This window comes from Protopterus annectens, chromosome 3.part1 (assembly GCF_019279795.1).
Source record: "Protopterus annectens isolate FY-2018-M chromosome 3.part1, PAN1.0, whole genome shotgun sequence".
Classification (NCBI taxonomy): Eukaryota; Metazoa; Chordata; order Ceratodontiformes; family Protopteridae; genus Protopterus; species Protopterus annectens.
In genome coordinates, this window is record NC_056732.1 from 856,343,439 (window position 1) to 856,356,609 (window position 13,171).

General features: G+C 41.8%; 1 protein-coding gene across 1 annotated transcript in view; it reads left to right on the forward strand.

Annotated features, from left to right (window-relative positions):
* Window positions 1-13,171, forward strand: part of LOC122797729 — a 131,290-nt gene that overhangs the window by 39,294 nt on the left and 78,825 nt on the right. Inside the window, exon 3 of the mRNA XM_044066256.1 lies at window positions 4,633-5,049. Within this exon, the coding sequence (XP_043922191.1) occupies window positions 4,633-5,049 (417 nt within the window). The remainder of the gene's footprint in view (window positions 1-4,632; window positions 5,050-13,171) is intronic.

The window sequence follows — 13,171 nt, forward strand, 5'->3', positions numbered from 1 at the left end:
TTTTCTTTGGATTGAGGATAAGTTGGGCTTTGGTAAGGTCGTTTTCAACATCAGAGAATGCTAGTTGAATTGTTTGCAGGAGGGTGGGAATGTTTTGTGCAGCACAGAATAAGGTAGTGTCATCTGCATACTGAATGATAGATGCATGCTGTGTGGAGGTATGGAGGTCATTTGTAAAGGCTGAATAATAGTGGTGCTAAGATAGAACCATATGGGACTCCTATAGTTATGGGCAGCTGAGGAGAGAGAGAATTTTCCCATTTCACAGCTTGGTACCTGTCAGTTAAGTAGCTTTGAAACCAGGTAGGAGTGGCATTTTATGGGTGATATTGGTTTAGTTTGTTTAGCAGGATTTGATATGAGACTGTGTCAAATGCTTTGGACATATCCAAAAAAAGAGTTGACACCTGTAGGCCTTCATTTTTTAGATGGTTTACTGTGTCTGAAGCAGAGGAGGACTGTAGTGGTACTATGGGCAGTCCTGAAACCATGCTGAGTAGGTGACAGGATGTTGCTGTCTAGGAGATAGTTTAGCATCTGGGTATGGATGCATTTTTCTAGGATTTTGGCCAGGGGGGAGAGTAAAGCAATGGGTCTGTAGTTATTAAGTTCAGTGGAGGTCCCGCCTTTATGTATGGGTGTAACATAGGATATTTTCCAGAGTTTTGGCACATAGTTTTCCACAATTGATCTGTTTATGAGAGTGGAGATTGGGATAGCAATAACATCTGCTGTGAGTTTCAAGAAATAACTGGGGAGTAGGTTGGCTGCTGTTGATGAGGTTTTTAGTTTGGAGCACATGCTTTTGATTGAAGTGGTGGAAACTGTTTTAAGGATAAAGCTTGTATAAGTGTTGTTTGTGTTGGGGGGGATAGTGAGGAAGGAACTGTCCCGTGATACTAAGGATAGAATTGAGTTCACAAAGTGGGAGTTGAATTGTGTTTCGATGGGAACTTTAGTGTCAGGGGTGGTTGGTTTGGGGGTAGCCTTTTGGATGGATTTTAGTAGCTGGTTTACATTTTTCCAATATTTTGGGGGGTTGTGTTGGTATTTAGTTTGTAATGTTGTGTAGTAGGATTTTTTATCCAGCCTAATGCATTTTTTTGCATTGTTGAGCAGTTCTTGGTACTTAGTTAGGCTTTGTGTTTCTTAGTTTTTTTGATAGTAAAGTCAGGCAGTGTCTCTGGACTTGAGGATTTGTTTGGTTTCTTTACTGAGTCAGGGGTTTGTAGAGGTTCTAACCTTGATTTTGCGCAATGGAGCAACAGTGTCTAGGTGTTGTAGAAATGTTTTGTTAAAATATGCTATAGCATGGTCAAGTGGGTGGATTTTTAGGGGGGTCCAGTCACAGTTACAGAGTAAAGTGTTGAGGACCTCAGGAGAGATTTTTTTTCTGTTTCTAGTGGATATATAGTTAGTGGTTTTGCATATGATTGGTCTACTACGTATAAAGTATATTATGTTGTGGTCACTTAAGGTGTCTGGGAGACTGCCTGTGTGAGGGCACAATGTGGGGTTGTTAGTTAGGACCCAATCAAGGATGGATTCCCTTTTAGATTTTTTATCACATCTAGTTGGAATTTGGACTAGCTGTTGGTAGCCATGGAGATTTATTAGATTACTTAGTGGTTCTGATATACAGGTGAACCAAACTAGGTTGAAGTCCCCCAGAATAAGGGTTTCTTGTGAGTATGTGGAAGAACACCAGGATAAGAAGTCTTCAAGGCTAGCAGGTGTATCACAAGGTGGAATATAGATCACAATTGTGCAGATGACCTTTTAAGGGTGAAGTTGAAATTGTGAGATAAGTATGTCCCAATTATTGGGGAAGGGGTAGGAGGGTGGCTGCAGTGGTGCAGTGGTTAGCATCGCCGCATCACACTGAGAGGTTCTCCGGTTCGATCCTCAGCTGGGGTGCCTTCCATGCGGAGTCTGCATGTCCTCCCTGTGGTCGCATGGGTTTTCTCCGTGTGTTCCGGTTTCCTCCCACATCCCAAAGACATGCTGTAGGTGGTTTGGACACTCTAAATTGGCTGTGTGTGTGTGTGTGTGTGGGCACTGGGCTGGCATCTTGACACCGTAAAACTCCACTGCCAATCATGAGTGGACAAGTGATCCGCTGTGGCGACCCCTAACTGGGAAAAAGAAGAAGATTGGGGGAGGGGTAAGAGTTTGGTAATTGATGTACAGTTAAGTTGGACTTGCACAGTAAGGCAGTTCCACCCTCTTTACAAAGTGGTCTTGTCTAATGATATTGTAGCTGGTAGGGAGAACTTATGAGTTAGCTATGTTTTTATTTAGCCAGGTTTCTGTTAAAGCATCTATGTCTGGGGAGTAGTGTGCTATTGTGGCCTGGAGTTCAGGAATTTTATTTTTGATACTTCTAGCATTAAAAGATGGTTGGTTTTGTTGCTGTTGTTGACTTGCCCAGGGATGAAGATAGTGGGGGTGTTATGTTCTAACATTTGTGTTGGACAGGATGGATTTGGGCCTGGGTTGGGGTGGATACCCCCACTAATGGTAAGCCTGGTGTTAAAATGGTGATACAGATGTTGGAGTTTGGTATGGAGTGTGAGAAAGTATTGTTTTTTTTGGAGTAGGAATGAGAGCATATGTGTTTAGTTCTAAATTGGTCCGTTATGTAGTTCTTGAACAATTGTGGGCAGATATTATTATAATGTGTGGTGTCTGTATATCAGAGTGCATAATGTAGTGTTGTGCTACTAAGTTTGGGGATATTGCTAGAGTGATAACTTGTGGTGTTGTAAAGAATTATGAGAAGACAGACTAGACTTAGTTGTGTGATAGTCATGGTTATAACGTTTAAGTTGGTTCTAGGTGGGGGGTCTGAATAGGAATTATAGGGTTGCACTATATATGGATGGGGAAGTAGTGTGGGTGATGTAAAAAAATGCCTAGTGGGAATAAGAGTGATTGGGAGTATTTTGTGTGGAGCACGTTGGTGTGGTATAATGTGATATGACTTGAGGAGCTGTGATTGGTGGAGGTGATGTGAGGTGAGCTGTGGGTGTGGCTGTGATTACTATAAATGTAGAGGTAGTGGGTGCGAGAGGGAATAGGAGGCAGGCAGAGGGGCAGTGCAAAGCCCACCAAGATGAGAAAAAGAAGTAAGTATTACTTTACATATCTGAACACTTTGAACACTTTAAACAAATTCCTGAGGTCTAATGGCTTACCAGCAAGGAGAATGTAGTTGCTGAAGAGCACTTGTGTTCTGGTGAGAGACTATAAATTTAAAGATGGCGCCATGCTCAGCAGGATTCTAATATAGACTTAGTATTGGGGAGGGAGATGGCACAAGGGGTGTAAACTAGGTGGAATGTAAAGAAACCAGAGAGGCAATCAGTGGAAATCAGTGAAGGCCTCAGAGGGGGTAAGTAATAATTCAAACTACCTGTAAAGTGAAGAAGAGAAGAGTCAGCAAAGTTTATTAAGGTTGGGAATGTGTCTTCACGTTGACTTGCTGATTAGTAACCGGTTTGTGAACAGGTTAGAGTAGGGAGATACATTAGCAATGAAGGGGAATGTATAGAGATGCAAATAAACAGGTGGGCCTCCAAGTGATAACAACTAAGGCAGAAAGCACTGAGAGGGCTGCTTGACGATTAAGTTAGTCAGGGATCTGAATTAAATGTATACTGTCTATTGGACAGTTAGGATTACTGTACTAGCTGGTGGCGGGGAGGACACAAGGCTACAACAGTCAAGTTTTAATAGCATGCTGAGAACTACTAAGAAATACTGCTAATGTAATAGCTTCACTCAAAACATACAAGTAGAATGCCAGGGTGGACTGACCATGCTCTTGAGGCTCAAAATGTATATCCTTGTTTAGTTTGCAGTACTGATTCCTTCTTATACTGTATGGGTGGAGTGGTGGCCGCAGACTGCAAATTTGCTTGAGTGTGCTCAGCAAGCAGAATGTAATTGCTGATGAGCACTTGTGTCCTGGTGGGAGACTAGAAATTTAAAGATCATTTCTTTCAGAACAGTATATTTTGACAGAGGAGTATTGTACTCCATCAGGTATGTATGTATCCATTTTGTTACCTAAATAATGCATATGTTGGAATGTACTCAGGAATAATATGAAGTAAATCAACAAGCATTTGGTAGAACTGTGCTTATGACATGGCCATGTTTTCCATCTATTTTAGAGGTGCAGAGGATGTAGAGTAGGCCGAAGGTATAATGCAGTGTGATAACTATGTAGATTTGTTTCATGGATAGGTCCTTTGATAGCACTTTTGACATTACACTGTCATTTGGTTAGCATAATTGTCCATTAGCCTGTTATTTTGTTTTGTTTTGGTTTTTTTTTTGTTTTTTTTTTGGGGGGGGGCAGTGAGTTTCTGCTATGGTACAAACTAGAATGGACTGTTGTATTGGGTGTGTGAGCATAAGTGAGTATCTGCTGTGGCACAACGAAGGATGTTTCTATTGCTACTGTCCTTGTTTTGTACCTCTCCTTGTTTCCTTTTGACCACAGTTGAATCTTTAAATTGTAATCAAGTGGTGAATACTGAGAGCTTTCCTGTACTGCCTTATCTGTACACAGTTTTTTTGTACTGATATGATCCTTATATGTGTTATCATTATTTTGTCTTTCAGTAAACAACATGCCCGCTCGCTGTAGGCCCCCATTTTCTGAGGCAGAGAATGACAACATAATTGAAGCATTACTCCAACATCATGCAGTCCTGATGTCCAGAAGCTGGACCAATATATCAAAATGTGCAGCCCTGTGGGACAAATTGGTCCAAAACCTTAATGCAATTGGGAGACACAATCACAGCTATGAGCAGGTGAGACACAGAACCATGGACATGATTCATGCTGCAAGGAAGCATGCAGTTGAAGTGGCTCCTGATCATCAGGTCACTGGTGGTGGGCCTGCAGCAGAACAACCACTCACCACCAATGAGGAATTCCTGGCAAACATTGCCACATCGGACAGCCCCCAGCAATCCATTAGCCAGTACATTCTGGATGGGGGTGCCACTCCTGCATCTCAGGAGGAGCTTCCAGGTATGCTTTTTTAGAACATCAAGAGAATACTGTTGCATTCATTCTGCAATACTGTATATAGTTTATATGCATATCAGGTTGTTTTTTTTTTTGGTGGGGGTATTTAAGATAGCTGAAATTTTAAGCTCATTTTGGCTGCCACATTCTTGCTAACAATGCAGTTACAGTATATATAGATTATTTAAGGTTTTACCCCCTGCTATACTACTAAATGTGGTGCTATTGGCATTACCTCTCCTTTTGATTTTTTCAGCCATCAGCAATTCACAGATCTAGGTCTCCTACAGTCAGTAAGCAGAATACATTTATGTCAGTAATGTAGAAATATTCTAACATATCTGTTCAAGTGCCATCTCAGGCCTGCTGTAAAGATTGCTGTACTATCTGCTTATTTTTCAACTGCACAGATATTTGCTGAATACCCAGATGTTTGACTCAAACCTCTGATCAATATTTAAGATCATAGTGATTGGCTTGCAAACTATTGACAAGTCATTAATGATTGGAGACATAATATAATGACAGAGATCCCATATTCAGACTGCATACTCTTCAGAAATGTCACGGTGAAGCAATACCTGTCATTCTATAACCTTTCTAGGTTTGTAAGGGCAATATGTCACAATGGTACCTATTCTTGGGCCTTTGTCCAGCCATTATTCATGGCTTTGTCACCATTTCTTGCTCTAAGAGGTTGAGAGGTATAAATGTCTGTAATAGTGACACCAGTGTAAATTGCTTAAAATATATTGCAACACAGTAATGCAGGTATTAAAGCATTCCTGTTTTCCTTCCTTTTATCACAGGTGAACATGGAAGTGGTTCTGTGTGATGTACACCACCTGATGTCACTGTCTCATCAGACTCTGATGATGATGGTGGGCAAACTGAGGCACAGTCGGGGGTTGCAGAGGCTGATTCTGACACACAGGTTGACATCCAGCAACTCTCTTTATTATCACCAGACTCAACCAGTCTGACCAGGGAAATATAGCTAGTAGAGCTTCAGTGACTGACATTGGCCATAGCTAAACTGTTGATGAGGTGTCACACAGGTGGATTGATAGGGATGCTTGAAGCAGGCCTTTTATCCCTCCCCCACCTGTTGCAGGTGTCTCATGTGTTACTCGACATATGTTTAGGGCCATCATGGAGGTACATGCACATTCAGAAAGGAACTCCAGAAGAATGCGCAGTTATAATGCAGTATAATATGACAGCCGTGACTACCTCCACCATGTTGTTGATTTCATGGATCGGTTGAAGGACACATTGCAAAAGTGATGTGTCTGTGGGGGTGCGCAGAGCATCCGTCATGGAACGCACATTGTCTGTGATGGAATGTCTGCTGGGAGGGGAGCTTCAGCCTTGTTGTTATAGGTCAACAGCTACATCTGCTGAAAGCCAACATGACTGAGCCTGATCACACTCCTGTAGTGGCAGTACATCCAGTGCTCCAGCAGGGAATGTGCTATCCACACCAAGATGTAGCAGGCCATGGGGTCATGTTCTTGGACATTCACATGAAGGAAGCATGTCCAGCAGACATTGTTCACCTTCACTTAGTAGCACAATATCTGATCTTGGGGGTGGAGATGCCAGTGCAACTCCTGGCAGAGCCAGTTCTCATGTTCAGGGGTGGAGATGATGAACTGTCAACTCTGTCATACATGGCTCACAGCTGTCTGATGTACAGACATGTAGGGCTAGCACTGAGCTTGGCTGTGTTTATGCAGACACTCACAAACCAATGTCACATTGAGGGTACCTACAGGCACACATGCAAAATTTACATAGTCCATCTTGCCTGCTTCCCTTGCTTATTCACACACACACACTCAACAACCTTTTGGGTCAGCCTAGGCCTCCTGCACCCCCACACAGCACCCTTTGCAAGTGATGATAACTGTGCCAAATCCCTGTTGAATGTCTTTTGGATTCAGGGATACTAAAAGTATATGTCTCATGCACAAGCTAAATATCTATATTAATATTACTATAACTATCTTTTTGGCTTTTTGTGGTTAGGGGACACCTCAGGGGAACTCTGGTCCGCTAATGATCAGCAGTGAATTTTTACAGTGACAAGTTGCTGGGCCGGCGCCCAGCCTTCAGTGAAGGCACACCCACGCACCTACCTGCATGTCTTTAAATACAGTCTGCCACAGGGAGGACATGCAGACTCCACACACAAGATGCTGCAGTCAAGAATGGAACTGGAAAGCCACTTGATGTGAGGTGACAATGCTAACCGCTGCACCACCACAGCCACTTATATTAATATGACTATATTACCTCCATTTGTGCTGTTGAACTGATAATTGCACTTGTCATTTAGATTTTACATTGCCATTTAGACAGCTGCAAACATAATAATTTATCTACTTTATAGTGGATGCTTTTGTAAGGGCTGTGAAGTCAGACAATTAAATGTGTCTCATTAAACTATTTAACTTTCTCTGTAATGATTGTTTAGTACAAACTTCACATCCAAAGTCAACCTATCAGATTCACAGCTCAGGACTGTATGTCAGCACTGAAGACAAATTTCATCAGAACAGTAATACAGTATAATATTCCTGTTTGCAAGTACATCACCATAGGATCTGAGGTTCATAGGATGTGACCTGATGGTGATTAGAAGCATAGCTATTACATAACAATATAATATTCAAAGGCAGATATAATGCATGGCCAAATTTTGTGTAGCAAGTACTACCCATGTCCAGGAGATAAGCAGTAGTGATCCAAGGCAGATAACATTTTCACATCAAGTCATCCAGCTGTCCTTCAACAAGGTAATGAGGTGCCCTGCTTAATGTGGACTTAAAGCATACTGCAGAGGAGTGACAACCTTTGAGAGATGCACTCACTCTCCAGCATGTCCTATATATCATAATGTACATTGTGGTCCCTGGAAGAGGTAGCTCCAGTCTTATAATAGTTATGGATGTGCAGCATTTTCATACAATTTTGGCCACAGATAGCTCTGTAAGGTATACATGATCTGCCTCAAAGATAGCTATGTGATACTGCACACAGTGACAGCTACTTCATACTGCCCACAGAAGACATGTTGGAGACCGTCTGATGTCTTTTTACTCAAACATGTTTGAGGTCTGTCAAGTTGGTGCAGGTGTCTGGTACAATACATATCAAAGGGAGGATTATATTCATTAATACAGCCAATGAGGGATGAGTATAGGGATTGACAATATATTTTTCTAATAATATAATGCCATTGCTAATCAGATGTAAGATGCAGAATGCCTATCTCCCCACAGTAGACCCAGGTTGCAGTTGACATGTGTTCCAAGGTCTATCAATACAGAAGTGGGGATTAGTGTACACGTGGTTATTTTGTAATAAGCAGGAACATTTATTATTACCACAGGGAATGCTGATGCATTTTTGTGCAGTTGATGTAACACCCATGATTTTGTCAGCAGTCATTAATGTCACAAATATGGTTTGCCATAGGCCCTGTGCTTTGTTCAGGACTGCTGAAACGTATATGTCAAACATGAGGGGCCACAGCACTGACACTTCTGTTACCACACAGGTGACAGGTCTGCTGCTTGAGGTGAAGTCTCACACTGTGATTGACTGTCTGTGATTCCATTTGCAAATAAACTGATAACATAATATTTGATGTTCACCATGGTTAGTTTCTCACTGAGACTGAATGATGGATTGTATTGAAGGCCATGGCCAAGTTACGATAGGGTTTGTGCACAGCTTTGACTGTCTCTGGTCACAGTCTTGAATCCCACCAGGTTTTGCAGCCATATGATACCTTTGAGTACACCTAACAGGAACACATCCAGTGTTTGGCGGTCACTTATGTCCTTGTGCTTGAGATATGTAAATAGATATAACACCTCCTGTGGTTCACACAACTTCCATTTGCTGTCTGGATGTTTGGAAGGCATAGCTTACTACAGCCTTGAACCAGGTTTATGTGACTGCACAGACATCAACATCTTCACTACAAAAAGTGCTTACAGAAAGTACAATTTAAGAAGTGAACTTCTAAGGTTTAGCAGCATGACTCTTACTTTTTTGGAGTTGTATATTTTCGCATTGGTAATACTGCTTTTGTGACCTTGCAGCCAATTGTATTTGAAATAGTGTATTGATGTTTCTGCATGTATGAGGGAAAAGTGTTATAGCCTCTGCACACAATCCAGAGCAGGTAATACAACACGCTGCTAAAGCCCAAACTGAGTCCAGACACTAACCTGTGAATAGATACTCCTACTGTACACTCCTGCCACAAGTGTACAGATGGGGTTTCTCCAAACACAGATATCATCTTCTTCCTATTCTTTTGGATGGTACCATTAGGGCTCAATACAGCAAATTATCTGCTTCTATATCTGCCTGTCCTACTGCATCTTGCTCTGTCACACCAACCACCTGCATGTCCTCTGTCACCACATCCATAAACATTATCTTTGGCCTTCCTCTTTTCCTCTTACCTGACAGCTCCATCCTTGCATCCTTTTACAAATATACCCAGCATCACTCCTCAGTACATTTCCAAATCAACACAATCCCACCACTCTGGCTCTGTCTCCAAGCTGTACAGCCAGAGCTGACACTCTAATATACAGTTAATACTCATGTCCGTCCTCAGCACACACACAATGCAAATCTTAACATCTGTAACTCTACCAACACCTGTTACATTTTGTCAGGCCACTGTCTGCCCCATATAGCATAGCTGGTCTCACTACCATCTTGTAGACCTTCCCTTTCACTCTTCTTGATATCCATCTCAAAAATCACTCCCGGCACACTTCTTCACCCACTCCACTTTGCATATATTCTCTTCTTCACCTGTCTTCCACAGTCACCATTACTCTGAACTGTTGATCCAAAGTATTTCAAATCATAGCCTTTAGCTAACTCTGCTCTCTGCATCCTCACCATTCCTCTGTCCTCCCTCTCATTCACACACATATATTCTGGCTTAGTCCTGCTGACCTTTATTCTTCTCCATTCCAAACATATCTCCACCTCTCCAGGGTCTCCTAAAACCATTCCCTACTCTCATTACAGAGCACAATATCATCCACAAACATCATAGTCCATGGGGGCTCCTGTGTGAATTAATGTGTCAACCTGTCCATCACCATCGCTAATAGATGTCATGGTGGTTGTGCTTACAATACCAGGAATGTCACTATCTGTCTTGTACAGGAAGAGGTGACACCTACCGCTCTGTCAGGCCAGTATGTAACCATGGCCTGTTGTGATGTGTGTGTGTATGTATGTATGTATATATATATATATATATATATATATATATATATATATATATATATATATATATATAAAATGTGTGAGTATATGTATGTATGTATGTATATATATATATATATATATATATATATATATATATATATATATATATATATATATATACACAATAATCTGATATCACTGATGACACCAGCAGTCTGGGGAAGATGAGATGACACTGTCCCATAGGCTCCTGTGAAATGCTCTGTGCAACATACCACTACAGTTCATACACATGCACACATAGTTAACTGCAGTGAGAATAGAACCCCTATTTATCTAAGCTTACAGACTATAGAACACAGGATTTAACACGCGCCAGAGCATAAGTCCAATTTTAACAAGACTTAGGTGATCTTATAGTACATAGATGACATCAGGAGGACACATATTGGGGGACAAGAGTTTGGAGGCCTGCTTTGACTGGATGTTTGCACAAGTACAAAACAGTGCAAAACCATCCCAGTTGAGAGGTTAGTGTGGAATACATACTTACACCCCCTTCTTTATGGAGACAAACACACCCAAGTTGGCTGCAGTGAGGACAAAACCCCTACCTACCCAGGTTTACATACTACAGATCACTGTACTTAATGCATGCACCACAGCACAAGTCTGATTTTACTAGGACTGCGGGTGATCTTATGGTAGATGACATTAGCAGGTCACATTAGGGGCAAGGATTTGGAGGCCTACTTCAACTGGATGTCTGTGCAAGCACCAAAACAATGTAAAACCATGCTATTTGAGAAGTCAGTGTGGGATAACCCTTTGTTATGGGGCCACAAAAACCAGGTTGGCTGTAGTGAGGACAGAACCCCTTTCTGATCTAAGTTTAAATATTAGCAATCATAATATTACATGAGCCACAGCACAAGTCTGACATTATTAGGACTGCAGTGATCTTATGGTAGATGACATCAGCAGGCCACATGGAGATAGGAGTTTGCAGGCCTGCTTTGAATGGATATTTCTGCAAGCACCAAAACAGTGCAAAAACATGCCATTTGAGAAGTTAGTGTGGGATATACACTTTTTACAGGGACACACACACCAAGTAGACTGCAGTAAGGATAGAACCCCTACTTATCTAGGTTTACATATTACAGATCACACTACTTAATGTATGCGCTACAGCACAAGTCCAAGTGAAGTAGGATGGCAAGTGATCTTATAGTAGATGACATCAGCAGAACATGTGGGTGATCTGTGTTTTGAGAACTGCTTGGAACAGATGTGTGTGCAAGCAGCAAAACAATGGAAAACCATGTCATTTGGAATACACATTTCTACCTTTGTTTACACATGCACACACACATGCACAGTTGACTGCAGTGGGAGCAGAACCCCTAACTTTCTCGGTACAGGGACTACAGACCCCAGTACTTAATGCATACTCCACAGCACAAGTCTGATTTATGTAGAGCTGCAGGTGAACTTAATACTAGATGACATAACCAAGCCATGTGTTGAACAACGGCTTGGGAAGCCTGCATAGTCACATTGCTTCTTAGTGTCATCGGAAGCTAGTAGCCTAGAAAATGAATATTGTTTAGTAGCCTATCTGTCTAATAAAAATACCCTTATTGAGCATATTTGTCTGTTTGCATTTGGATGAGCAAGTCTGTGAGCACCATCAATTGGCCCTGTCTGTGTGGAAGCACACAACCTTGTATATTACAGCTTATACAGTGGTTGATATATGTGTGGAAAAATCAAAGAGACCCAAGGTTGTTGTGATTCTTGGTGTTACTGATGGAAAAACAAATGGATAGCGTGTCAATATATGTACATATACTTATATTGTGCCATCAATTTGGATGTTACCACTTGTAATCTTAGGGGAGACATGAGATCTGAGAATGATAGGGCACCATATTTCTCAACTCAATTGTCCAGATTTTTGCAGAAAGTCCAGATTTTGTACTCATATTTTTGGTCTGTTTCTCATACAATTGTGTTTTTTTTTCTGAAAAACCAATGGCAATTCATTGAGAAATGAAGTCACATAACCCACGCACTCAGGTCACTCCACAACAAGTACAAATATGACTCTGTTATTGTCCATGTTGGTGTGAATGATCTGAGACGTACCTCCCTGGACTACATGAAAAGAGACATGGAAGAGCTCTCCGATCTTGTATCCCCGACAGGTATGACCCTAGCCCTGAGTAGCATTCTGCCATCACCCAGAATGATACCGTAGTACAAGGAAAAAATGATTGACTTCAACAATTGGCGAAGCTGCTGGTGTCATTCTAAAGGGATCCAGTATCTGTATGCCTGGGATGACATGGTCGACAGACCATGATGCTTTGCCAGAGATGGCCTGCACCTGTCACCCCTGGGATTCTGGACACTGGCTAAGGTGCTTGCCACCCCTATAGTGCCCTTTTAGGCAAGGTTCAAATGACAAATTCACCACCATAATAGGAATAGGCAAGCAAAAAGGTGGTGCTACTCAATGCTAGACGTCTAAATTTCAAAATGCACTCACTCGAGGCACATCTTAAAATGGAGAACATCGATATCTGTGCAGTGACCGAGACCTGGTTCAAGGCTCCAGAGAGCACCCCTGCATTACCAGGCTATAACTCATACCACACTTTTCAGCCATGTAACCTGGACCGGAACACCAAAGGCGGAAGTGTGTCTATATTCATTAAGGATATCCACACCTCCAGGCTAGTTGCTCAGCATAATGCATCCGAGGTTATCTAAATACAAATAACTCTGGGAAAAACTGCAATCCAAACTGTAGCTTGCTACCAATCCCCCACCATGCCCCAGGATTCCCACTCCTCTTTTCTTGATG